Source organism: Jaminaea rosea (assembly GCF_003144245.1).
Source record: "Jaminaea rosea strain MCA 5214 unplaced genomic scaffold BDZ90scaffold_2, whole genome shotgun sequence".
NCBI lineage: Eukaryota > Fungi > Basidiomycota > Exobasidiomycetes > Microstromatales > Jaminaea > Jaminaea rosea.
In genome coordinates, this window is record NW_020289976.1 from 923,817 (window position 1) to 949,173 (window position 25,357).

Below are 25,357 nucleotides of genomic sequence, written 5' to 3' on the forward strand. Positions count from 1 at the left end.
AACAGTGTTGAGAAAGAGTGCAACAAGAGTAGCTAGCAAAGTGCAACTTGGAAATCTCAGTCCGCGTCCCACATGGCTCAGTCCGCGCCGTTGCAGCCATTGTTGCGAGGCCGTGTTGCTCTAACAAAGGAAGTGAGCCTTTCTTGCCTTTCTCTCTCGCCGCCATCTCTCTTCGTCGTCTTGCCTTGCGAGGCCGTCCCAACGTCAGTGATCAAACATGCTGCTACGCCCTTCATGATCAGAACGAGGCCGTCGCTGGCGGAAACCACCCGCGCATTTCCTCCAGACGTCGCCTCGCAGATTTACACCTGGGCAGATCGACCATCCAACGCCGTCGTGCTGAGGAACACTCATCTAGCCAATATCGCTCTATTCGGAGGACATGCTGCTGCTGCTGGCCTGCCCATCTATCAACACGGGCAGCGTCCCTGCCTATATGCAACCATTGCCGGCATCATCGTTGGCGTATCTGAAAAGGATCACCGATGGGATTACCTTGTGGACGATGGGAGCTGCGTTGTCGACGTTAGCATACATGAGCGCAACATACCAGCGGCGGTGGCGGCGCGAGCTCGATATGGACCCACGTCATCTAGAGTGACGTTAGAAGCCCAGCCAAGTCGGATCGTGCCCACCCTCAATGTTGGCGACCTGATGCGAGTGACTGGCAAGATCTGGAGGCAGCCCATGTCGACGGACAAGCGACGGCCCCGCTACAGAGTCGGACTAGACGCTCACGATGCTGCCTTGCTCAACGGCGACCCAACGGCAGAGGCGCGCCACAATCTCGAAGCGCACCGGCTCTTCAGCGAAAGGTACTCAAAGCCCTTTGATGCGCCTGTCGAGGCTCTTGGTGTCATCCACATTCAGCTGCCACACCGAGAGCAGGAGAGAGAAAGGTTGGAGGAGCGTTTCAGCTACGATTTGAGACGTCTAGGCGGGCTCGATGACGACGAGGACGACGATGACGATGGCAAAGAGCGCAAGGTTGCACATAACACGCTTCTGCCCTTTCGACGGATACCCAAGGCGGAACGCGAGCGTGAACGAATGGCAAGGGCTAACAGAGCGAGCACGAGGCCACCGATAAGCCCGTCAACGAAGGAGTCGCAGCTTTGCGAGTTCAGGGCACCCCGCTGGCCGGACCCAGTAAACGCACCCACGCCTGCGCTCACCCCGCCGCCACCACCATCATCAACGAGCGTCCGCCAGCTACGTACGCCGTCCAAGCTCAAAGCCTCGCAGTGCACGCAGCACGCTTTTCGCCTCTACGTCCAGAAATTCCTCCGTGACCACTGCCAACGAAGGTGGCAGGCCGCTGAAGGTGACGAAATCTCCTCGCTACCACCAGCCTTCTCGCTGGCGTTTCTTATGCGGGTGAAATCCCTTTGCGACCTCGCCGACAGAGTAGTGGAGCAGCTCTTCAACCAGCGAGATACCAAGGCGGCGCCGCGTCCCGCTCGCTCGTCGTCCTCGCACGCAACCAGCTCTCGTGAGCCTCGTCAAGACAAGGTACGGCGTCTCTTCGAGTGGTGCATCCGGCAACTCATACAGGACGGCGTCATCGCCATTGCGGACGAGGAGGCGACCTGGCCCTTCGACGGCGGGCATCAAGCGCCGTGCGGCGAGTCGTGGGCGGCAAAGGTGAAGCGGACGCGACACCAGCGTAAGCTACTCGCGCAGCTCTCCAAGGCGGATTTCGCGTCATCTCGCGCGCCGCAGTGGGCTGACGTGTCAATGCCGCTACACGACGCAGACGACGATCACGATGACTCCACAGCACGTAAGCGCGCCAAGCAGGACACGGAAGCGTACCAGTATGTCACACCGCAGCTACTGCTCGCACCCTTACTACCCATCCTACAAGGCGCTGCAGAGGGGCAAGAGCTGGACGTTGATGTTGACTGGGCAGTGTGGCGGCTAAGACGCAGCGATCAGCGGTGGGCGCACACTGGATGGGACGCCGTGCGCGATGCATTGGCATTGATGGCGAGACGTGGAGCTTCATGACGGCGCAGAACGAGTAAGGGCGAGCCCACTTTTACCATAACACAAAAGCACAGCAGGTACCGAGTGCGCCCTCGAGTTCTTGATCGCGAATTTAGGCGCAGCGCAGCTCTGCAGGACGCGTACATATGATACATCCATTGATATTTACTCGGCGTCACGACAAAGCTTGCTGCCGTCGGGAAAAAGTTCTGACTTGTTACAGCATTTGATGTGCTCGCGGCCATATATGTCGTATGTACAGATCTGTCATGATTGTTCTTTCTGGATTGCTGATTGGGGCACTGGCTGATGTGCGTTAAGGTCGTGGGCTGGAGCGCGCCTCTCGCAGCGTTACGCACTTTGCAGGGCGCGCCGCCACCAGCCGTCCTTTCGCTTGCTCCAACAAGGAGTGCGCGGCGAACGCCGCGTAGTAACAGAGCTAGAACCAGCGCTCAGCGCTACACAAAGCACGGCAGTCGGCTCAAAGAAGCGATGATGTTCCCCTGCTGCGCACCGCAGCGCCTCTCAATTCAGTTTTGCAGAGACCTTTTGGATTGGCCTCGGCTCTTCATCCTCTGCGTTGAGCCAAATGCTTGCTTGCTTTCCCAGCAGCGGTGCGCTCACGGTGCTGCTGTGCACAGCGCTCAAGCAGTTTCAATTGAATTGAGCCCGATTGCCCGGACATGGAGCTGAGATACCCTGCCGCAGCGCGCGATAGCGAGTCTTGTTCCCATAACAGCCTTCATGGGTGCACCAGCAGGCAGAGTGCAGTGCTAATGTGGCGGAGAGAGAGCTGCGCCTTTGCGTGCTGTGGTCTGTGTCCCGAGGATGTGAGCAAAAGCTAGTAGTGACTCACGAGTTTGATCATACCATCACCTACTGGTGGACAGCTGAGCGCCGCAATCACTGTCATTTGTGTACAGTGCGCGACATCTAGCTCAGCTGTGGCGAGCTGAGTAGCGTCGCATGACGGACGTTGATAAGAACGACTTTCGATGCGGTGATCAGCTCATTCCGCCGCGCTAAGCACTGAAGGAAGTTGAGCACCACCGCGCTTCATTTGCTGCGTCGACAAAGTCTCGTGTCCACAGCGACTGCGGCGTGCGCTGCCAGCTGTACATAGAACCCAACACCGACAGGCCGTGCACCTTTGGGCAAGCTTACGCCGCATGTCAAGCTACGCACATCACGTCAAGGCCCAGAACGAGGGAGCCGTCGATGTCTGCGCGGTTCCGGCAGGCAGCTTAGAGTGCTATGCTTTGCGGTGCAAGCTCCAGGTGTGAGGCAGGCAGGATGTGCAGTGCGAGGGCACAGACTGGGTATGTGTGTCCACTATCGTCTGTCTATCCTGCGAGGAACGCTACTTTGCACTGTCATGATCTCTCAGCTTCATCCCTTGATTTGAGCCTTTCTTTGCCCACGCCGCGGCGTGTTGCTCTCGGCTGCACGAGCCAAAATGCGAACCCCGCGTGAGAGAACTCGCCTCGCAGCTCTTTCCTCTCCACCACCACCCAACAACTCCCTTCGCACGCACGCAAGCTTGCCTGCACGCTAGGCCTCATGGCACGACGGCCAGATGGCATCGAGCAATCTCGCTCCATGACCTCGACGCTGATGGCGCCCTTTGCCGCTTGCCTGCCCTCATCTCGACGAGACGATGGCCCTTCGGCCCCATCCTTTCACACGTTCCTGCAACGACAGGGCGATGAGACCTCTCGCCTCCTCTCCTACGACGACTCGGACGCCATTTCCCTCCTCTCCAACATCGCTGATCGGGATGGCCGCTCAAGCAAAGCTCGTAGAAGAGCACGAGCTCGGGCTAGGCAGAGCGGGCTGCTAGGCATGGGTGACTTTGCCAGTCGGCTGTTGGCGTGTGGGCTGTGGGGTAGACCAGCAAGTAGTGTACAGCAGGCACCACCATCTCGCCGACACTCTAGGTCCCAAAGCGCAGACAGCTCGGCGTCGGGTGGGTCATTGGGGGGAGAAAGCGATGCTGGATCCCTGGGCGAAGAAGCCATCCATAGACTCGCACGAGACCCTGTATCAATGCCGCAGGAGGCGCCCGCAGAGGATGTAGCGGCTGAACAGGCCGCAGAAGAAGCAGCGCTGGCCCAAGAGGAAGAGGCAGCCATCGTCAGAGCTCGCCACAGAGCAGAGAGAAAGGCGGCAAAACGAAGGGCTATCGAGGCCGAGGCGGAGGCTGCTGCTGGAGGCTTCGGAATCGCAGACGTGGATGACCACGGCGAAGACCTACCTGGCGAGCAGCTCGGCGGCCAATACGAGGATGCGGGCGAGCAAGGCGTCGTACATCACCATCACTACTACTTTGATGATCAAGAAGGACAGGGGCCCGATTACTCAGAGCAACCAGTCTCCCAGACTTGCCACATCGTAGAAGACGCCGACGAGACGCCTCGAGGACCACCACAGCCAGCAGAGGAGCCAGAAGAGGAAGAGGACGAAGCCGACATCGCCGGGTTGGGTCTCAGCTCTCGCCGCAAAAGAAGCAAGGGCGGCACGAGTCACAGCGGCGGCAGCGCATCACACGACGGATCGAGCTCCGGGACTGGACGTCGAGGCTGGCCGCAAGGCTCTTCATCGTCAGGAGGCGAAGGGCGCTCAAAGTATCTCATGCCCCGTCACCACCACAACGCCTCCACCCCCGCCGCAAGCAGCGAGGTGGCGAGTAGCAGCACAGGCAGTGGAGGCAAGACATCGTATCGAGAGCACCGCAAACGCACCTCGCATCGTCGAGGACAGTCAATGTCCTCGAACGTAGCGGGCAGCGACCACGGCAACGGCAACAGCAACCGCAGAGGATCATTTGCCTCGCCGATGCTAGAGGAAATGACAGAGGAAGAGAAGCAGCGCCGGGCCGATGCGGCTGCTGGTGGGTTTGACGATTTCGAGGTACCGTCCCACATCGATGAGCAGTCACACGATGACGCCAAAGAGGAGCGTAAGAGGCGCAGTAGGGATGACTGCCAGGATAACGACGAAGATCTCGAGGGCCTGTGAGCTGTACGACATTGTGCCTGTGTCGACCCTATACCGAAACCTGAATGACAGCCCCATAGCTACGAGGACGCGCTGCAGACTTGATCAGGTGACGATTCATAGAGATAAATACACATAGACGAGCCCAGGCTTTCACTGCGATCCCTTTCAAGTCGTCGAATGACGATGCACCACTGCCGACCCCGACTTGACCAGCCTCACCGCCTCAAGCCGGGCGCTGCAACGCTGATGAGCGGCTGACCATCTTGCAGCGCCTTCCTCTGACGCTGCGCAACGTCGGCCCTCCTCCTTTCCTCCTCCAATCTGGCGCGAGTGCGCTCGTGCATCGACAGATCCGCGGCGCCCACCGTAGGCTGAGCTGCCAAAAGCGATCCCTTCTCGAATGGCCCATCGGCGAGGGCATGGCGGGAGATGAGCGTGGATGCTGGCGGCGCTTGCGATGGCTGCTGTCCCGCATTCGCCGTGTTGCGCCGTGAAAGAGACGAGCCGCTTTGCTGCTGCACCGCGGCAAATGTTGTGAAAAGGGCAGAATTCTCCTGCCTCAACACGTACGTGCGCGCATTGATGATGGCGCGCACCCAGTCGCGGTGGGCAGATGGGTCAGATAGCGACAGGTAGTGCACATAGTCGGCCTTGTCCTCGAATAATTCAATCGAATCTTGACTCCTTAGCGCGAAAGAGTACGCCTTCGGCGCCTTGAAACCGTCCGCGCACAGGTAAACGTCAAAGGCCGAGAGATGGCAGAGGAACGCCTCGTCTTTGCCCTTATCCGACTTGGCGTGGTAGAGGGCGTGATCTCGCAACTCGAGCCAGCGCTTGTTCCACTTGCCCCGCTTGTCTTGCAAATAGACGTTGCCGGCAAGTGAAGGCGAGACATTGGGTACCGCCCGAATGGAAGCGTAGATGGACAGCTCCGTCTGCTTGAGGAGGAAAAAGTCATTCTGAGCGTCCGGACGAGCTTCAGCAACAGCTGAAACCACCTCGTACTCGCGCAGAGGCCGCTCGGTACCCAGCCCCGGTGAAACGTCAAACAGCGCCCAACCGCCGCGACCAGGTAAGGCTTGTACCGTCTCCCTCTCCAGAACGTCGAGAACGACGTCGCGAGCACGACCGTGGATGGGCACCTCGCAGTGCGAATAACGCTGTCGAGTAACGATGTAGACGCGATGCTCTTGCACGCGTCGCTCGACCGCAGACGATCGCTCCGAGTTGCGGCCATCTCTCTCGCCATTGCGAGGCGAAAGCGCGTCTTCGTACGCATCGCTGGCAGGGGAGTCCAAAGACATTGGCGCCGTCACTCGCACATCGAGGCCTGTCGGTCGCGCGCGTCGAGAGACATCGCTTGTGGCTGAGCTGACAGACGGTCGTCGTTGAGCTCCATTTGCTAGCGATGACCCTGCGTCGAGGGTGCCTTGCGCCCTTGGAGGAGGCTTGCGATGCACAGTCCGCGTGGGCGGCGAAGACTCGCTGCTAGGAGACGGTGAAGAGAGGGAGCGAGCAGCGAGTGCTTGCGCTGCAAAAAATTGGGCCTGCGCAGGAACGGCTTCCGGCGGAATGCGACCATCCCGAGCGGCCTTTGACGCGACAGCAATTGCAGCCTGGTGGACGGCAGCGGTGTTGCTCACTGCCCCCGCCGAGAGGGAGCCTTGCATCGCAGCAGCTTGAGCGGAGACCATCGGCATGGTCTTGATCGGAGGTAAAGTGAGGCCGGATTGACCGCCTCGTTGGGCAGCATCTGAGCCTCGTCGCGATCGCGGTGCAGGTGGGGGTGCCGTCTCCGAGCTGAGTCGAGGGCGGACTCTGTTGGCCAGCGACCGGGCTCGACTGATACGCTCGGCCCTGGCATCGTCCACAGCGCTGGCCCGCGGCGCGGCCCTCGAGGCTTGGCTCTGCTGGCGGCGCAGCGAGAGGCTGGTCAAGCGATTGGCGAGCTCGCCGCCGTCTAGGGCGCCACGAATGAGCTTGCCTTGCGACTGTGCTGCATTGGTGCGGCTGGATCGCTCCCCGTGCTCACGCCGCTGTTTGCCTTGACGCTGCAGTCGGCGCTGAAGGGTGCCGATATCGCCGACATTGTGCCCGAGCGGCTGGTCATCAGAGTCTTGATCCTCGCCGTAGTCATCCTCAGAGTCTTCAGACGTGCTCGCATCGCTTTCTTTTGCAACTTCGTAGCGACGGTTGCCGTCGCCGTCGTCCTCACGTCCATTGCCTCGACTGTCGCCACCATCGCCACCATCACCGCCGTTACCGCCACCACCTCCCTTAGACGGACCTGCCCCGGCGTAGTCATCTCCGCTGCCATATTCATCTGCGCTGTCGTCATCGTCTTTGTCCGCTTTCTGACTCCCGTCGCTGAAGCCTCTGTAGTCAGCGACGCCTGAGTCCTGCTCTCGGCTTGCTGCAATGACATACAGTCCCTCGGCTGAGTCGAGGTTCTGCTCTCTCAGCCAATACTGTCCCTCCTTTGACCAGGATGGATAGTGAGCAGTCACGTCCTGCCCTCGAGCGAGTCGTGCTGCTTTGCGAGCCTTTGCCAAGCGCCGAGGCAGGCGCTTCCTGAGCGAGTGGCCTTGAACACCGCTGGCTCGCAGTGTAGAAAGGGGATCCACGGCCTCGGCGTCAGGAGAGAAGCATGAGTCGACAAAGCCCTGGCCGATGGCCATGAAAGCTTGTGAGTCTTGCTCGTCATCACCAGCTCTTGGAGCAGTCCCAGGATTCACAGCGTCGACGTCGCCATTTGGTTCCTTAGCGTCGTGATCGGCAAGGCCAATGTAGGCCACCCTAGGCGTCGCTTCCTCCTCCGGCGAAGGCGAGCAAGCTTCACCAGCAGTCTGACTTCTGAGCATGTCCACCGAAGCTTGACGCAAGCTCAAGGGAAGGTCGGTGGCAGACTTTGAGAGGTGCTTCAAGGAAGAGCGAGACCCTGCGACATCCATAGGCGCAATCAACGTCCCACTTCTCTTGCGAGCGTGTAGATTTCCCGTGCCACCCGATGTCGCGCTCGACGTCTTCTCCTTTTTGGGACTCAATCGCGGCGAGTGCGCTCCTTGCGCCATCGTGGGCGTAGCTGGAGGCTCATTGACTTCGTTGATGCTGAGAGCAGAGCGATGGCCGACGCCTCCTCGGCTGCCGGCGGCCTCCGATTTGAGACTCGCTGTACTACGCTTGTGGTTCAAGGGCGCAGAGAGCTGGCTGAAGATCGAAGGGCTCTGCTTCTTGTGAGCTGAGGTAGTCGTCGATGATCGCGATTGATATGATGGCGGCCGCGGAGGCACTGCAGTCATTTCAGTCGTCTTGCTATTTGGCGCACCCGGGAGCATGCCGGGGAAGGGAAAGCCTTCCGCTGTGCTGACACGAGGCAGAGCGGGGCTGTCTAGGCCAGGCGTCGCAGGAGAATTCGAACGAGTCGTCGCAGTTGCCACAGCCGAGTCGCGCAGGTTGGGCATGCTCTTCTTGCGCAGGCCAAGAGAGTGCAAGAAGCTTTTCCCCTTGGGCAGCTGCGCCGCACCTGGACGGACATTCGAGAGGGCTGCGGTGCTGCTGCCTGCTGCGGCACCCCCCGCCTGACTGGATACACTGTTCCTTGCAGATGGCGCTGCTGAGCTTGAGCGCTTCTTGCTCGCCGACTTGCGACTTTTGGAAGAGGACCGCTTTGCAGTCGTTGCCTCGACTTCAGACTCGGAGCCGCTGGACCACCTGCTGGTAAGACCACCATTCTGCGCCTTTGTCGACACCACGTCGTCGTCCCAGTCCTCAAAGACAGACCTCTGATTCACGTTCGGAGTGGCAGATATCGCTGGAGAGAAGGCGCCTTGAGGAAGAGGAGCCGACCGAGGGGCAACAAAATACATCTGCGAGCGGCTGGCCTGTGAAGACATGGGCGGCGTTTGGCCTGAGGCAAGGCAACTGCTGTGAGGCGTCGACGCAGGGGACAATGAAGGCGTAGTCGACTGAGGGAAGAATGCAGCCGTCGGCGACGGGACTGGTAGCATCTTCTGAGCTTGTGGAGGCCGCAGCGAGACTGGCGGCGCGAGGGTGTTGAGCCAGAGCTGAGGCTTGCCATCTCCTGGCGATGATGGCAATGCATTCGTACCACCATTTGACAACTTTGAAGCAGCAGAGGAAGAGAGCAGGTGCAGTGGCTGCATGTGGAGCGTGGACGTCGGGCGGCGAACGCCTGGCCTTGCTTGCTGCTGGTAAAAGTCGACGTTGGCTGCCGACGCTGGAAGAAGTGGCTCTTGCAGCGATTCAATGGATTGACTCGACGGCATGGAAGGACCACTCTCCTTTGGCGCCACCAAATCCTCGTCGAAATCCTTGCGCCGCGGCGTAGGCGGGGCACGGAAGATACTCGTGTTGAAGTGAGGGGGCTCACCCAAGGCCGGAGACTGATATGGCTGCACTGACGGAGTCACGGGCGCTGCCAGACGGTCAGACGACGCCACTGGTAGTTGCCCTTGCGTGACCGTCACCTCAGAATCCGGCAACACCGAGGAGGGCCCGGCGTGAGGAGAGCTGCGCTCTCTGGGTTGCTGCTTCGGCAGCTCCGGCGGCTGCTCATTTTGGCTCCCCTTGAAGTCGACGGTTATCGCTTCGTCTTGAACGGCCGAAGGCATTGAGTAGCGCGATGGCTCTGATACATCTGCATTCAGGCTTTGGTCCGAGGCAGGCGAAGCTAGCACAGCACGCTCGCTCTCGCCTATCAAGTCGAATTCGAAGGCGCTGCGACACGTGGACTGATCAGCCGGGGACGGCGAGTTTGACTGGCCATTGCTGTCTGGGAAAATGTCGGCGGCCGGGAGATGCAGATCAGAGTAGGTCGAGCCTGCCTGCGATGTATCGGCAATGCCGATACCGAGACCAAGTTGCGGCATCTGCTCGTCTTCCACCGGGGGACTCTCGCCTCGAGACGATGCAGCTTCTTGAGCTCTGCTCTCGACGTTGACACCGACGAACAACTCGCTCTCGTCCTCTTCGCAGTCCATCTCTGCCATCTCATGTTCACGCACGTCATCGTACGATGTGAGCTTTGTGCTAGCGGTATCGGCCGTTTCGCTTTGCCCCTTGCTGTCGAGCAGCGAAGAAGTCGATGAAGAGGATCCCAGCAGAGAAGCAAGTGAAGGAAGGGAGGGGAGAGTGTCGGAGGTCGACTGCGAGAGAATGGCTTGCGAGCCATTGGGCTCCCTTTGGTCAGGAGGAGTGCTTGATCTAAAGTTCTTCATCATGCGCCGGAAGATCAGGGGGACATTGTCCTCTAGCGCTTTTGCAGGCGCTGTTGCGGTCGAGTACGATGACGACACGGCCGTCTCTTCTGCTTCATCCTCACCCTCACCATCGCCATAGTCACTGGGCGAACTGGCATCTGCCTCCTCAGGATCGAAGTAGGCAGTCTTTAATGGCGTCGACGCACGTTTGGCGCAGGGCAGGGCGAGCGCATCCGAAGTTGCCTGTATCGGCTTCAATGTAGAGACAATATCACCACCGCCCTCTGTCTTTTGGTCGAGCTGCGCCGCTTTCGCTGACGGCGGAGAGAATGTCGGCGTTCGAAAGCTCTCTGTCAAATCGGTGCCAGCAGGGCTAAGGAGAGAAGTAGCTGGCGCCAATCCAGAGGCATCGAGATGGTCGGCAGTCGAACGTGATGCTGAGAAGGTGGATTTGGCAGTTGAAGGCAGTGGCGGGAGAAGTGTAGGAGATGGAGTGGGCGACTTATCTGAGCTAGAAGCGCTGAGCAGTCCACTTGAAGAGGCGAGACTTGCTTGTCGGCCATTGGGCAGAAGAATAAGCGGCGTTGGAGGCTTCTTGCGTCTGCGAGAGGGCGAGGTCGACTGTCTCGAGGTCATGGAGTCGGACCTGTGATGACGTTCAGAGTCTAGTGAAGGAACGGACGAGCAGCCGGGCGCGGTCACCTCGACGATATCCTCTTGTGCTCGAGGCGGCGGGGGTATCGTTGTTCCCCTCTGCGCTCGCTCCTCTTGCTCTCGTGCCCAACTCAAGGAATCAGCGCCCGATGTCGCAAAAGTCGGTGTGCGTGGCAAGACGGATAGAGGCGACTTGTTGGCCGAATCGGCAGAAGCTTGTCGAGATCGCGGAGTCCAGCCGCCAGCGGCAAAGGCCGGGGATGAAGGGCGAGAAGAAAGTAATTCGCCTTCGCTGGCGTGATCCCTCTGCCAAGGCGAGCCGAGGAGATGAGAGCTGGGCGTTGGCGAACGACTGTCTGTAGCGAGGAGAGGGCTCGTCGAGCCGCTGCTGCTGGTAGCTAATGCCAGCTTTTTGAGTCCTTGTCCCTTTCCCCCAAGCTTTTTGCGACTCTTTGCAGTCTTGACAGCTGCAGAAGGAGCCGCCTTGTCAGGTCGTCCGGGACCCATGACAGGGAAATTTGAACCTATCGCGGGTGATTTGGGAAGCTGAATACCAAGTCCCATGGAATTTGAGGGCGCCGAAGTCGAAGGAGCACTCGACGTGTTAGATCGAATCGATGACTCTGAAGCAGCCCAAGGAGACAGCGAGGGTGACGTTGGGCCTTGGCGTTCTCTGCGATGTACCAGTTGCAGTTGACGTGGGCGCCAAGGATTGCTCGTTGAGCTGCTCATAGGGGCTGAGCCAGGGATCGAGGTGCTCGTGGTAACCGTCCAGGAAGACGAAGAAGGCCCTCGCCCACGAGTGACAGCGGCGCCGTCGCTCGACGTCCTGCTTCTCCTCGTCCTCGGCGCTGCGCCGGGTGTATTGGGCGTCAAGGGTGTAAAGGGCCCAGCCTCTGCATCACTCGAGAGGCTATTGATATGTGATGCGTCGGTATCAGAAGAGGCTGCACCATCAGAGTAGTCGGACGATGAAGCAAAGGGAGCGAGTGCATGAGCAGCCGACGAGGGAATGGGAAGAGTGGAAGGAGGCATAGGGAATGCCATTGCGCCCGTTCCCTTGCCAGGCATGACGTCCGAGGTCAAGAGAGAGAGCAGGCTACGAGTATCATCGTCATCGACGTCTCTCGCCTTGCTGCTGCCTTGATCATTATAATCACGAGAGGTGGCGCGATGGTTCGCAGCAAGGTCCATCTCGAAGGCGCCTGGATGGCCTCGTGGAGGAGGGTGAGATGATGAGGAAGATGCAGAGGCAGAATGAAGAGGTTGTGACGCACCACTGCTGAATACGGACGACATGACTTGCAATGGACCAGTCAATGAAGAGGGCGAGGGTCCAGCAGAGGCACCGCTATGCGACTACAACGGCTGCCCTCGTTGTCGTCGATGATGTCGATGTCAATGTCGTCGTGATCGCCGCGCCGTCGCCGTCGCCGTCGCCGTCGCCGCTGATCTTGCGACGATGGGGCACGTTGTGTAGTGCCCGCTTTGCCTTTGCGGCCACGAGCAATACAGAGAGAATCAAATGAGGATGAGAATGGTGAGTGAAGGAAACCCCTCGCCTCTCCCCTCGTCTGCTCGTCGCAGTCTCGTCTCCCCTTCCGTTGCATCAAGCCGCGCTCCACTGGCTCGCCGCCCGCCTCAGACGCGACAGATCCAGGCGACGACGCCCCTCTGAGACCAATGAAACAGGGCGTCTTCGCCGCGAGATCAAGGCGCAGCGGACCCTGCCTATGCCACACCAACCACGATGATCGGATTCTACTTCCTTGTCGCGAGTCTTGGCGGCGTCAACACTGATAGCAAATACGACCGCCTTCTTGAGATCGTCGGCCATGATGAAGGGCCATCCGACAGTCACATGGGGTAGTAAGTAGCATGCGCCCTCGTACTGAGCGAGCGGCCAAAATGAGAAATTGAACAGGGCAGCCAGCCACTCGCGACCACGTTGACCTGGCAGGAGGGTCGGCGTGTGCTCCCTACTCCTCACTGCCCCCGTTGCTTCTCTCGTCCTTGGGATCCTACTCTTGGTCGATTCCGTCTTCTCTCCTCTCCCCTTCTTCCTCATCGTCGCTGCCTCCCTACAGCGCGAGTCAAGCGAGGAGGCTCGAGCGAAGTAAGGTGGCCCACGCCGGGCGGCCGGGAAAAGGAGGTAAATGGCTGCCGGGACGAGCGCCCACAAATAGACGAGGAGGCTCGCTCAGGCTTGGGGCTCGGGGCTCGGGGCGTGGGCTCGCCCAGGGCCGGCCTGCGCCCAGAGACGGGATGCTATCAAATGATGACAAGATTGTCAAAGCTACTGGCTGAATCGTGCGGCACACTCAGAGTCCACCGAAGTCGTCGCAAATTGCATTAATCCATCGTCGCATAAGTTTGTTCGCAAAAGAAGCAGCGCTATCAAGCAAAGCGCGAGCGAACGTCGTAGCTCAGAGCTTGTATAGATTCACTCCAGCAGGTGCAATCTTCGCTGCGTCGCCATCGACACCGCCAAAGATCAGGCTAGCTTCGGCGGGAAGATTCTTGACGTCGTGCTCGTTCGGCGAATAGTTGACTGCATAAAGCGCTCGCCCATGACGAATCATGCGCACAGAGTCGCCGAGGTCGAGATCCGTAGCGGATGGAGTCGTACCAACGAGCGTCTTGATGCCCACGTCTGCAGCCGCCTTGGCAAAAAGGGGGAGCATGGCATCCTGCTGTGCAAACCACCCAATGTATGTCGTCTGACGGCCGTCATCGGTGGTATGCTTGCATGATGCCGGTGAGCCGTCGCGATATCCCTTGAAGACAAAGTCAACGCCACCGTTGGCTTTTTCACCATCTCGCGAGCATTCAAGCCATTCTGACCAGGCCGTGACGTTGTGCGACGAGCCGTCAACTTGATTCGTCACCTGATCAGTTGTGCTCGTAGGCAAAGATTCGACTCGGACTATCTTCATGGGGATGCGCTCACGCAGCGCCCCGGCTGAAGGTGGCAAGCCCGCGGCGATGCTGAGAGTGCCCTCCTTCGAAGCGGTCCGCGGTCCAACGATGAGAGAACCATTGTACTTCTTGAGGCGCTGTTCCAGCTCAGAGCCAATGAGGGGTAAGGTAGGCGCAACAATGAGCTTGTACTTGGACAGGTCACTCCAAGGGCCAACGACGTCGATATCGAGGCCGAGACGTCGAATAGCGGAGTGCCAGTTTGACAGGAGCCTGTACGAGGTGGAAGAGGTGGCGAGTGATCAATTACGACCTTAGTGCTTTCTTCGGCCAGCTGCGCTGACTCACTGGAAGAAGACAAAGGTGAAGTCGGTGAACGTGTTGGTGTCCCAAGTGCCGCCTTGCGGGTTGGCCTCAATGACCCAGGGGGCGGTAAAGTCGTAGAGGAGAGCGATATCAGAGTGGCCCCTCCCACTGTCCTTGGCCCATGTTGGAGCGCTGCTATTGCCCTCGCCAGCGTCGAGCAGGCCAGCTTCTTGCATCTGATTCAGCTCAGCAATCACCTCTTGCTGCTCCTTGAAGGCCAAATCCTCTTCGTTGTCGTAGCGCAGCATGCCAGCGTGCATCTGTTCCTCTGCAAAGGGCACCTCACGCCATCGGAAGATGTTGGCGAGCGAGGCGCCATGGGCGAACATCTCATGGATCCACAGGCGGACCATGCCGGCGAGAGGGGACGGATTCACCGCTGCCCAATTGACGGGGCCAGGCTGCTGCTCCATGACCCCCCACTTGCCGCCGTTGCCCATCTCCCTCATGAGCTCAAAGTGTAGGGCCTGGAAGTCGGGAGAGCCCGTGCGAAGGTACTTGGCCTTGTTATCATCGCTCTCCCACGGCTGAGACTGCTCATTACCGAGTGGATAGCTGTCTAAGCACGAGAAGTCAAGCTGATTCACCTGTTGGAACTTGAAGAGGTCTGTGTAGCACATGACGCGGTCAGCGGCGCCGCCGTCTACGACCAATGATCGGGTCTCACACTGTCATACTCACCAAAGTCAACGAATCCACCCATAAAATTGGTGGTGATGGGCTGATTAGAGTATTGTCGAATCGCGTCTACAGTCTCTTTGGCGAAGGAGATGACCTGGTCGGAGGAGAATGTGAAAAAGTCAAGCCGCAGCGCGGGGTTGGACTCGGTGACTTCTTGCGTCGGCACGTCAATCGACTCGAAGGAGTCAAATTGGCTACTCCAGAATACCCTTCCCTGCCTCTTATTGAGCGCCTCGATGTTGCCGTACTTCTCCTTGAGCCACTTCTGGAACGCCTTCTTAGCCGAGGGCGAATAGTCGCGAGTCGTCGAGTGGCAGCCGTACTCATTGGACAATTGCCATGCACTGAGGGCAGGATGCCGTCCGTAGCGGCGAGCTAGAGCCTGGGTGATGCGCCTATTGAGCTTACGGTAGTCCTGAGAAGAGAAGGAAAAGTGATGACGAGAGCCAAAGAGCCTCGGACGTCTGTTGGCGTCCCAACCGAGAATGTCGTACTTCTTGACGGCCCAAAGCGGGGGCGTCTCTGAAGGCGTGCCGAGAATGACCTTGAGACCATGGCGATGGAGGAGGTCGAAGGAGCGGTCCAGGATTGACCAGTCGTAGCGCCCATCTTCTGGCTCGAAGAGAGCCCAATCGAACTCGCCAATGCGAACGTGAGTGATGTTGGCCTGGCGCATCTTCGCGGCATCATCCTCCCAGTACGTCTTGGCGTCCCATTGCGAGGGATAGTAGTCGACGGCCATTTGAAGGCTGCTCGACCAATGTGCAGACGAGGCCTTTGAAGCCGAAGCATTGACATTAGCGTTGGCAGCGAGGATCTCAAAGGGAGACGTATCTGGGACAACGAAGCCGCTAACGAGCTGCAGCGCGGCTAGCGAGAGGACGACCGTCTGGCGAGCGAAGCCTCCCATGGTCAAGTTGAAGGTTGAGGATAAGAACGTGTGCGATGCAATCGAAGCTACTTCCTCGCCGGCGAGGGCATTTAAGTAGGCAGGCATGACTAGCGGCGACCCAGGCTAGCCAGCAGTTGCAGGATGATAGACTAGGACTGGGCTCGACAGGTTGTGCGGGGCCCTGCCTTCACTGATCTGCAGACTTGCACGAGGTGGTAGCTCTTCCTCTCCTGTGCTGACTCAAGAGGATGGATGAGCAAGGTTGCTTCGCAGGATCATCATGACCTTGACGAGAGAAAGCCGGCTTCGCTTCGGTAGGCTCGTGCGCACGTTTGCACAAGCGAGCAGATCGCCGTCGGCCTCGCTCCTACAGGATTATCCCTCGTGCTGGGCCAACGAGTCTTCCATCGGCAGAAGAGGTCACGAGACCCAGCTTCTTCCTCGAGCAGGCGATTGCTCTGGATCTGCTCCACGACGCAGCCCTGCAGAAAGCGCCAACCTTGGTTCAATCCCTCAGATAGGCGGCATAGAGGATTGGCCTGCCTTCCTCACTCTACCTTTCTCTAGGTTGCCTCTCTACGCTTCTTCGCGACGACGCGTGTCTTTTTGGAATTGCTTATCTGAAGTGCGGGGTCAAAGAACGTACAGATGAGAAGGAAAGAAGTCCGAATGGGGTAAAATTGGGGGAGCGGAGAGTGATGATTTGCAGAGGGAAGGGAAGAAGAATGAGTGCCACGTAAGATCGAGGTGACCTGCTGATTGCCAAAGCTGCCGAGTCAGTTGATTGTTGCTAGGGAAGAAGAGACAGAAAAGGTGAGAATAAACGCTCTGCGGATCCACGCGACTCGGCGTCAGCTGCAAGGACCCGCGCCACGGCACGCTTACACGAGATCCTGGTCCTGCTTCTCATTGCGCAGAGCCATACGGTAGCGCGGCCCCGCTCCGTGGTCATGTTTCAGTCGCTGAGCCAGCTGCGGGCGGCTATACACCATGAGTCTCCGCTGCGCCATTCTCGCCTGCGCCGCCGCCGATGCCCACAGACGACGAGGATGGTGACGACTTCCTCTTCTTCGACGGCGGCGTCGACACATCAACCACTGCATTGGTTGTTTCCGAGCCGTCTCCAACGCCGGCGCCGGCGCCGGTGCCCTCTGCCGCGCCTGCCACTCCGGCTGTTGCTGCCCCAGCAGCCCCCTTCTTTGGCCTCTTCAGCTGCTTGGGCGGTGGGCGTTCATCGCCATCGAAGACGTAAGAAGGCAGCTGTGAGCACTTGATGTGCCGGACCACAATGCCCATCGACGAATCGTCATATTGCTCCCACTGCTTGACGAGGCGCGTGAAATCGTTTGTCGGGTACGAGATATCGAGCTTGCGTGGGCCCGTCGCATTGGCCTGCTTCGGCTCAACGCAGAGTCCAATGTAGAAGGTCGTAGTGTAGATGGTGCGGTGCCCCTCTTGTTGAGCGTCTTGCGCTTGCACTACAGCGTCTTGCTCTTTGGCCGCCTCGTCCTTCTTGGGCAGATCCTCGAGCTTGGTTCGTGCGGCCACTTCTTCTGGGATATCGCCCGTGGCCACCATTCGCACCTCGTCATCGTTGTGACACTTGCTGATCTGCTCGAAACCCTTCGTGAACGGATGCGCGCACACGAGGGTGGGCACGTTCTCGAGCTTGCCGACGAGCTGACGAACCTTGCTCTCCACCGTACCCTCCCACTTGAGCTGAAGGTCTGCTGATCCGGACGAGGCAACGATCTGAAGGTAGTACTTGTACTTGTGGAAAAAGTCGTGCTTCTTGAAGAGTCTGCGGCGAGAAGAAGGAAGTGGTCAATGATCATCTCGCTGGTCCGTGTCGCTCGCATACTCACTCTTTCCAAGTCGTTTTGCCCACTATGATCTTGTCGACGATCTCTGCCGCAATCTTGAATTCCTGCGACATGATCATCTGTGTCGATCCAGTCACATTGTGAGTCGAACCTGCGACATGAGGAGGAGGAGGAGGAGGAGGAGGAGGGTGTCTAAGCCTGGGGCGACGTATCAATACATGAACATACGAGCGCGCCTGCTCACACATCGAAGGATAGGCGGGTGTGATGATGGGCATACGATGAAGACGATCTTGTGGGTAGAGCTTGGGGTTCCAGACTCGTACAGCCAAGGGGCCCTCTTCGATGGGCTTGAGCAGCACGGGCTGAGGCCATTGCCATTGGTAGAGGATGACAAAGAAACGGCTGACAATGGCGCCTGCTGCCTCGTTGGGATACAATTGACAGATGCGAGCCACGAGCATAGCCCATGCTACACCGCCGAGGAAGCCCATGACGTTTGAGTAGATGGCTCGACGCTGAGCCCAGAGCTTGATACAGCGCAGGGCCAGACGAAAGACGTGTACGTCAGGTACGAGGCGGAGAATCTCGTCGGTGACCCTGGATCCGCCCATGCTGCGCACATCCCTCTCATCGAGATTCTTGAGCATTTGATCATTGGATAGGTCGAGGCTCTGGTCGACGCGAGGGAGTGCGGTACGGGCAAAGAGGAAGTCGATGGAAATGCCCATGAAGTTGGTTTGGATGACGGGCACGTAAGCTTCTGAGACGGGGACGACGTCGGTGGCCTCTTCCCTCTGCCTCAGCATGTCGAGGAAGATGTGGAAAAAGTCCTCCCGTGTAATGTGCTTTGGTACGACGCAGAGAGTATCGATGTCGGATCCTGGCCCATGAACGCCTAGTCGGTAGGATCCAAAGGTGAAGATCTTGCCGCCAGCCTGACGAGCTATTGAGTCAGACATGCCGTGCGCGATGGATGCTCGATAGACAAAGTCCTTTACCATTGCATCGACTTTACCCAAGACGACCTCACTATATGTGTGAGCAATGCAAGAGGAGAGGGATGCTTTGTTCGTGAGTAGGTTAGGAAGGGAGCGAACGAGGGCCACCTCGTCGTAGCACTACTGACCGAACTTTTGCCTCTGCCTCTGACTCGAACATCTTCTGTTCCCTGAGCTCAGCCTCCAAGGAGATGGTGACCTCCTTCTCCCTCTGCGTTGGTCCACTGAGTGCGATGGGGGGCGTGACGCCTAGCCATTTGCCGCCGGGTGCAGTCACATTGGGCGTCCCATTGGCTGCTGGACCAAGAGCAAGCGACATGGCCAGCTAAGCAGGATTCACGCTGCGCTCAATTGCGCTGGAATACAGTGGGGGTCAGTAGGAGCCAAGCAACGGGTTGACAAGGTTGAGGGATCGACGAGGGCGATGGTGATAGCCAAGGCACACGAGGCCGGCGTCTGTGTCGACGTGACTGTTTAAGCTGGACGTAGCGTGCTCTGACAATCACGATAGGAAAGGAGCAGAGCAGCAGACAAGCTGAGTGGCCCTCCAGTGGGGCTCGAAGACCAGAAATCGGAGGAGATGATTTGGTTGGTTGATGGATTGGTTGGCAAGCAAACGGAAGTGAGAGTCGAGATGAGCGGCGGCCAGAACACGGCTCCCGCTCGCGCCTCGCGCCAGTTCAAGCCGGCAGGCCAGCCGCTCATTCGACTCGACATTGGCGAGTGGAGTAGGAATGCGCCCCCGCAACCCCAACCTCTCCCACCAGCGCAAGCCATCGGAAGTCTCAATGTTGTACGATGCTTTCAAGCTTCAAACAATATTCCAAAAGTTGGCTCTTCGATTTGTGCCTCTTCGCTCATCCTTGCATTCCGTCGACGTACAGCTGAGGAGTGTGAGCGGAGGAGCCCGATTACATGGTGACTACGATGCATTGTCATCTACCATTGACTTCCAAAGAGCTTGAAGTAGTTCTGCTTTCCCCGACCCTCGTTGAGACGATACAACGCCAGTAGCGCTTGAGCACAGCGATGATGTACGCATGGTCCTCTACCTGCGTGAGACCCGAGACAGCAATAGCCCCAACCGGGTGTGGACAGCCCTGTGACGACGGAGGGCAGAGTCGCTTCAGTCAAAGGCCCGCCATAGGTGACGCCTCTTCCGTGCTCACTTGGATGCGAACAGGAAAAGCTCCTCCGTGAGCCTGCGGACGTCGAGGATTGCCGTGTCAGCAGAAGCATCTCGAGCGTTGTGCACGTCAATCAAAGCCAGCTGACCGCATAGTCTGCCCCGAGTAGAGGGTCGTCAGCCGGCTTTCCCTTGGCCAATCGGGATTGACCCCGACAGAAGGAGCTCGTACCGAAACGTTTGACCGTATTTGTCTTTCGCCTGGCCCATTCAAAATTGTCGGCAGTCACGTTATCCCCGATCATGGAGGCATACAGGGTTACGCCGCTGAACAGAGTGATTGAGATGGCGATGCCGTCGTCGTTGGACTTGGCCCTGTCATCATACCAGGTGGTGAGCAGGGCAGTGCCAATCATCTGCGCAGCTCGTGCATCGAACTGGCTGAATATATACTCTGCACAGGGGAAGCAAGGTGGATGTCGAGATCAACGAGAGCCTCGATACCATGTGTCGCGGACGATAAGGACCGGAGGGGACGTACGTGATTCCTCCTTCTTCAAAGTCGCCACGAGCGAATCGGACGTCATTCCCTCGTAGAGCTTGCGTGGATCATCTTCGAGCAGGCCGCCTTGAGAGGCCATCCTTTCAACTCCATTAGACCATATGTTAGGGTGTGGCGGCATCTCGATGAGAAAAGAGGGTGTAGGTCGCGAGGCTGCCAAGTGGGACCCTGGTCGCGCTCAGGCCACACGACCAAGGGGACGGAAGCGTCTGCTCGCCGCATCTTTTTGTTCCTCTCTCCCCATTCTCTCTCAATCCACATAATTGATGGCATCGTCGACTGAAACGCTGCACTCTGCAGCATCGTATCAAAAGCTACCAGGTACAATCGCATTAAGCCATGATGCCCTCTCTTGGACCCCCTCATCTTCGTCGTCGACGTCGGCATCGCAATTGCGTCTGCCCCTCAACTCAGTCTCTGGGCTGAGCATGTCCAAGGCAGGATCAGCTACGGTGGCCCTTCAAGTCGCATTCGACGAGAATGGCATCAAAGCTACAGGCATAGCAAAGGCGAAAGCGCTCTTCACTTTTACAGGCGGCATACAGGGTGATCAGAAGAAGGCAGAAGAGCAGCGAGAGGCGTTCAAGGAGCGCCTCGTCGTCGTAATCGCAGACAATCGAGCTAGAAAGGGCACCGATGCGGCGTCCACCGGCCCAGCTTCTCCAGCTACAGCCGGCCCGCCAGAGAGTGGTACGCCAACATCTGCTGCTCCCTCTCCTAGGGCAAGTGTCGCACCACCTCGAGGCAAGGTTGGGACCACTTCAGCAACCTCGTCATCGGCGGGGCCTACGGAACTTGAGCTGCGTATCTCGCTCCTCAAATCCAATCCAGCCCTCGCCGCCTTGCATCGTCAAACTGTCATGGCCAACATCATTCCGGACTCGGAGTTCTGGTCCCACCCAACGAGGCAGGCCATGCTGCGAGCGGCCAGGCAGGCCGCAAGTCAGCAGAAAGGTCGCAATGCCCGTATCGTCGACCCAAGATTCACCGTCGGCAAAAACGGAGAGCTCAAACTCGAGATCACGGATGAAGATCGCAAGGATCTCTTGCAGCAGAACGATGTGTTGAGGCTAGCCTGGTCGGAGAATGTGCCAGAAAAGGTGGGCTGAAGTGCGAGACTCAAGCTGCGAAGCCCGCCATGCTAATCAGCTTCCCACCTCTTGGGCCTCTCGCGCTCACAGATGGACGAAGCCTCGTTTTGGCAGCGCTACTTCACTTCATCACTCTATCACGTTTTGCGCACCTCTAGCCGCTCGTCATCGCTCCTCAACAACTCACGTTCCGCCGCTGGAGGAACCCAACTCCCGAGCTCCTCCCTCTCGGCGGGCGTCAAGCCAGACGAAATTTTCGACAGCTACCTGCCCCTTGTCCAGGCACGCTACGCCGATACCCTCGAACCATCCGAGGGCGGCGATGGAGACTCAGCCCCTCGCAACCGCCTCGTTGACCTGGGTGCTACAGAAAGTGACCATGCTCCGACGGGCAATGCAAAGGACTGGACGATGCGCGGCGGTGTAGAAAAGGGCGTGCTTCCCCTCATGCGCCGCTTCAATGAACACTCCGGGCGAGTGTTAAGCGCAGCATTGGGCAGTGGTGGAGTGGAACAGACTAGCCACACCATGGGTAGGGAGGCGCAGGACGCGGAGCAGGTGGGAAGACGACCGCGCAAGAAGGCCCGCACAGAGGGCGAGAGTGGCGTAGAGCTTGATGATCACGCTGCACATGCTAGGCGGTACGAGGAGGAAATTGTCATTGAGGACCTCGAGGAGAGGAGGCAGCGTATCGCTGTACCTCTCGAGCTCAACATCGGCGATGAGGACAGTGCGCGGGGAGGTGGGACGAGGCGAGGCGCGGCAGGTAGAAGGCGAAGGGCAGAGGCGGCTACTTCTAAAGAGACGTCTTCGGAACCGGTTGCACTCGACCGTGGCCAAGTACTGAGCTCCATGTCGACAACGCTCGGCCACATGGGCACGGCAGGCATAGTAGAGCTCGACTTTCTTGGCGGCAGCAAAAAGCAGACACCTCGCGATCAGGGCGATTCAGGGTTGACAGTCGAAGCATCCCTCGTCTCGCTGCTAGTAGCGCGTCGCTCACGCGGCCTCACGGACCTCACTACCGCGGTCGAACCCGAGTCGCTACGCAAGAAGCTGCTCGACGCACACGGATCGGCTACGGAGGTTCTGCGACACTTCTGGCACGCCGTGTGCCCTCCAGATACGGAAGACGAGATGGCTCTAAAGGCAGAGGAGCAAGACGCGGGAGGGGCATCTGCGGGGAAGAATGGGGGAGCGACGGCAGAGGAAAGGGAGGCCAAGGCAAAAAGAATGATGGGTGTACTAGGAAAGGTCCTCGCTCAGACAGAAGAGGTTTTACGCCTTGCGAGGGAGCAAGGCGAGAAGCAGAATGGGGCCGAGGACGTGGCGTCAGTAGTCACGGCTGCATTGGGCAGCACTATGGATGCTTGCCGACGCGCTCTCGTCGTCGGTGAGCTCATCTATGGCAGCGACGACGGCGACGCCTGATCGACTGGACGAAGCGGTCTGTGGTGGTAGCCAGCAATCAACTGTAGACGATGCGTTGTAATGAACTCTCATACCCCGCAGTGGAACTAGTCCTTGCGCCGCGGTTCGATTTGCATTCCCAGAAGCTGTCAAAGAATACAAAGAGCACGCGAAAGCGATGAAAAAGCAAAGGATGCTAGAACCACCTGTTCCCTCGCAGAGTAACCAGACTCAAGGAGAGAAGAAGGGCCTGTTCGGCCGGGCGAGAGAAGGATCAAGAGAAGTCATGGCGAAAGGACGTGAGAGAGAAGAGAAAGTATGTGTGAGAGACCGTGACCATGGAGAGAAGGGCGAGGCTAGTAGAGACCAGCTAGAAGCCTCATTGACGTGACGTCGTGGTGAGGGAGTGCAGAGAGAGGAGAATGCATGCCAGATGCGTGCGCCCTCTTCGCTGCAGTGTGTGCGAACGTTGCTAAACGGATGGTTGGAAGTCGAGTGCGCCAACTTTCGCTATGCTGTACTGGCTTAGACGAAGTGCCACTCGATGTTGAAGATGCCCAGGCCGTAGTTGTTGTCCGTGAGAGCACCGAAGAGTGCTTTGCTCATGTCAAGAGAGTTAGCGTTGTTGCACGTGGGGCAAGTGTCGGCGACGGTAGCGGTAGCTGTCTTGCCATTGGATTTGTTGGTGATCTGCACCTTCTTGCCGCAGAGGGCAGAGTTCATGATGGCGGAATCGACGGCGACAATCATCGCATTATCGGAGTTGTAGTTGCCGCACGAGCCAGCGTTGCCATTCTGCGAGTAGAACGTGGCAATGCCTCCCGAGTACGTCTTGCCGCCGCTGTTGGACGACGAAGAAGACGAGGAGGTGGCCTTGGCAGACGAGGAGGAAGCCGTGGAAGAAGCTTTCTTGCTTGCCGAGGACGACGAGGGGGTAGCCGACGAAGATGAAGACGAGCTCTTGGAGTTGTCTACCTTCTTGATCTGGGCGGGGGTAGCAGAGGCAGTGGCGCTCGACGATGCCGACGCCTTGGAGGCATCGGAGCTGCTGCTGTCCTCGACATCCTCTTCGTCGCAGTCCTCATCGTCGTCGTCATCATCATCATCGTCCTCCTCCTCGTCGCAGTCCTCTGCGTCGTCGTCGTTGGATGACGAAGCATCTGAGGAGCCGTTGTTGTCGGAGCTAGTGGCGGCTTTGGATGAGCCGGTGTTGGCGACCTTGGCGCCGGAGCTGCCACTGTCAGAAGACGATGACGAGCCGCTGTTGGAGGCAGCCTTGGACGACCCGGTGTTGGCGGTGGAGCTCGAGTTGTCGGACGAAGAGGAAGCTGCAGGGGCGCTGGACGATGACGGAGAGCTGGCGTCATCCTCGTCGTCACAGTCCTCGTCGTCTTCGGCAGCGGCTTGAGCGGTAGCAGCGGCCTTCTTGGCCGAGTGCGTCGAGCTTGATGACGAGGGAGCGGCCGTCGAAGACGATGCCTGAGTGCTGCTGCTCTTGTGGTGGTGCGAGTGTGAGTGCGAGTGCGAGCTCTTGGCAGCGTCGGTCGATGAGGCCGACTTGCTGGCGGAGCTAGATGACGAGGCAGTGCTCGAGGCCTTGGAGCTCGAGTCGCTCTTGGTAGTAGAGGAGGCGTCAGAGTTGGTCTTGGAGGCGGACGAGGCGCTGGAACTGGCGCTAGAACTAGAGTTGTTGGACAGCTTGACAAGCTTCTTCTCCTTGTCCAGAGGCTGGCCCTTGGAGTTCCAGTAGTAGATGCCCTTCTCCTTGTCCGAAGACGAGGCGACGGTCAGATTGTCCGTCTCGACGGAGTCACCGGCGGATGAAGACTTGGAAGCCGAGGAGCTCGAGGCCGACTTCTTGTCGTCATCGTCGCTCTTGGTCGAGGAAGGGGAGGCCGACGATGACGAAGAGGACTTGGAGGAGTCCGCCTTGCTGGAGGTGGCAGAGGCAGACGAGGACGAGTCTGACTTTGATGTAGATTGAGCGGCCTGGCTCGTCTTGGATTCATCCGACTGCGACGACGAAGCATCATCGGACTTTGAGCCTGAAGACGAGTCTTCCTTGTTATCGTGACCGCTGACCTGGGTACCCTCGACGATCTTTGGGGTGTCGTTGGTCTGTGAGTCGGTGTCTGTGGAATTGTCGTTGCGACGAGAGATGGCCCGTCGACGGTGCATGCGGTGCATAGCGTGGGCGCCGGAGTCGCCGTGGCCGAAGCCGTAGCTGCGAGCAGCGAGGCCACGGTCAGCAGCAACGGGCTGGGGGGCAAAAGAGGTGGCAGCAAGTGCCAGGAGGGCGAGGGAAAAGGTCTTTGCGATGGGTGCCATGGCGGGCTAGTGAATGTGGTGGGCAAAGGTGTCGAGGAGGAAGGGAGGTTGAGAATACGAGCAAAGGTCGATTGATGAGAGTGTCGAGAGTGTCGAGGGTGGACTAGAAGGAGGAGGAGGATCTGCGCAGCAGATGCAGGAGACGCACGCGTCGAGAGTTGTGTTGGGAGGAGGAAGAGAGATGAGGGGAGAGAGAGAGAGAGCGAGAAGAGGCAATGGTAGTGAAGAAAGAAACAGAGAAGGCGACGGCTGCGTTGATGAAAGGAGGGCGCTTGTCCATGGCCAGCTGGCTAGCT

General features: G+C 58.6%; 9 protein-coding genes across 9 annotated transcripts; 2 read left to right on the forward strand and 7 right to left on the reverse strand.

Moving 5' to 3' along the window:
* The first annotated feature begins 141 nt into the window (after nucleotides 1–141).
* Nucleotides 142–2,249, forward strand: BDZ90DRAFT_277908 (hypothetical protein). Its single transcript, XM_025509046.1, has one exon. It carries the CDS (start codon nucleotides 235–237, stop codon nucleotides 2,008–2,010), a length of 1,776 nt encoding a protein of 591 aa, XP_025364258.1. The 5' UTR covers nucleotides 142–234; the 3' UTR covers nucleotides 2,011–2,249.
* A 1,228-nt stretch (nucleotides 2,250–3,477) lies between these two features.
* Nucleotides 3,478–5,187, forward strand: BDZ90DRAFT_230515 (hypothetical protein). Its single transcript, XM_025505495.1, has one exon. It carries the CDS (start codon nucleotides 3,550–3,552, stop codon nucleotides 5,005–5,007), a length of 1,458 nt encoding a protein of 485 aa, XP_025364259.1. The 5' UTR covers nucleotides 3,478–3,549; the 3' UTR covers nucleotides 5,008–5,187.
* A 487-nt stretch (nucleotides 5,188–5,674) lies between these two features.
* Nucleotides 5,675–12,161, reverse strand: BDZ90DRAFT_225930 (hypothetical protein; the record flags this gene model as incomplete). Its single annotated transcript, XM_025504685.1, is given in 3 exon segments — nucleotides 5,675–5,702; nucleotides 5,722–12,067; nucleotides 12,140–12,161. The coding sequence occupies 3 exon segments, from the start codon at nucleotides 12,159–12,161 to the stop codon at nucleotides 5,675–5,677; spliced, it is 6,396 nt and encodes a 2,131-aa protein (XP_025364260.1).
* A 147-nt stretch (nucleotides 12,162–12,308) lies between these two features.
* Nucleotides 12,309–13,109, reverse strand: BDZ90DRAFT_116715 (hypothetical protein). The gene has a single exon (XM_025503257.1). It carries the CDS (start codon nucleotides 12,928–12,930, stop codon nucleotides 12,472–12,474), a length of 459 nt encoding a protein of 152 aa, XP_025364261.1. The 5' UTR covers nucleotides 12,931–13,109; the 3' UTR covers nucleotides 12,309–12,471.
* A 179-nt stretch (nucleotides 13,110–13,288) lies between these two features.
* BDZ90DRAFT_217195 (hypothetical protein) lies at nucleotides 13,289–15,738 on the reverse strand (the record flags this gene model as incomplete). The annotated part of the gene is made up of 3 exons (XM_025504304.1): nucleotides 13,289–14,054; nucleotides 14,130–14,754; nucleotides 14,829–15,738. 3 exons carry the CDS (start codon nucleotides 15,736–15,738, stop codon nucleotides 13,289–13,291), a joined length of 2,301 nt encoding a protein of 766 aa, XP_025364262.1.
* Nucleotides 15,739–16,263: 525 nt separating this feature from the next.
* BDZ90DRAFT_116523 (Poly(A) polymerase) lies at nucleotides 16,264–18,782 on the reverse strand. The gene is made up of 2 exons (XM_025503255.1): nucleotides 17,586–18,782; nucleotides 16,264–17,521 (listed from the first exon to the last, which is right to left on the reverse strand). The coding sequence occupies exons 1-2, from the start codon at nucleotides 18,545–18,547 to the stop codon at nucleotides 16,702–16,704; spliced, it is 1,782 nt and encodes a 593-aa protein (XP_025364263.1). The 5' UTR covers nucleotides 18,548–18,782; the 3' UTR covers nucleotides 16,264–16,701.
* Nucleotides 18,571–19,154, reverse strand: BDZ90DRAFT_249461 (hypothetical protein; the record flags this gene model as incomplete). Its single annotated transcript, XM_025507657.1, has 1 exon — nucleotides 18,571–19,154. A coding segment is annotated over one exon (263 nt), but the record flags the coding sequence as incomplete, so codon positions are not given.
* Nucleotides 19,155–19,172: 18 nt separating this feature from the next.
* On the reverse strand, nucleotides 19,173–20,169 carry BDZ90DRAFT_116652 (hypothetical protein). Its single transcript, XM_025503256.1, has 3 exons — nucleotides 19,823–20,169; nucleotides 19,714–19,746; nucleotides 19,173–19,644 (listed from the first exon to the last, which is right to left on the reverse strand). Exons 1-3 carry the CDS (start codon nucleotides 20,084–20,086, stop codon nucleotides 19,480–19,482), a joined length of 462 nt encoding a protein of 153 aa, XP_025364265.1. The 5' UTR covers nucleotides 20,087–20,169; the 3' UTR covers nucleotides 19,173–19,479.
* Nucleotides 20,170–23,258: 3,089 nt separating this feature from the next.
* BDZ90DRAFT_217341 (barwin-like endoglucanase) lies at nucleotides 23,259–23,558 on the reverse strand (the record flags this gene model as incomplete). The annotated part of the gene is made up of 1 exon (XM_025504314.1): nucleotides 23,259–23,558. A coding segment is annotated over one exon (300 nt), but the record flags the coding sequence as incomplete, so codon positions are not given.
* Nucleotides 23,559–25,357: the final 1,799 nt, after the last annotated feature.

What these genes read in the sequence shown, in the direction of transcription:
- BDZ90DRAFT_277908 (XM_025509046.1), top strand. Translation starts at nt 235, where the DNA reads ATGATCAGAACGAGGCCGTCGCTGGCGGAAACCACCCGCGCATTTCCT.
- BDZ90DRAFT_230515 (XM_025505495.1), top strand. Translation starts at nt 3,550, where the DNA reads ATGGCACGACGGCCAGATGGCATCGAGCAATCTCGCTCCATGACCTCG.
- BDZ90DRAFT_116715 (XM_025503257.1), bottom strand. Translation starts at nt 12,930, where the DNA reads ATGAGGAAGAAGGGGAGAGGAGAGAAGACGGAATCGACCAAGAGTAGG.
- BDZ90DRAFT_116523 (XM_025503255.1), bottom strand. Translation starts at nt 18,547, where the DNA reads ATGGTAAAGGACTTTGTCTATCGAGCATCCATCGCGCACGGCATGTCT. An exon ending in GGCAAAACGACTTGGAAAGA is followed by an intron (nt 17,522 to 17,585) that starts GTGAGTATGCGA and finishes TTCTCGCCGCAG; the next exon opens with ACTCTTCAAGAAGCACGACT.
- BDZ90DRAFT_116652 (XM_025503256.1), bottom strand. Translation starts at nt 20,086, where the DNA reads ATGATTGGCACTGCCCTGCTCACCACCTGGTATGATGACAGGGCCAAG. An exon ending in CTCTACTCGGGGCAGACTAT is followed by an intron (nt 19,747 to 19,822) that starts GCGGTCAGCTGG and finishes CGACGTCCGCAG; the next exon opens with GCTCACGGAGGAGCTTTTCC. An exon ending in CTTTTCCTGTTCGCATCCAA is followed by an intron (nt 19,645 to 19,713) that starts GTGAGCACGGAA and finishes CCGTCGTCACAG; the next exon opens with GGCTGTCCACACCCGGTTGG.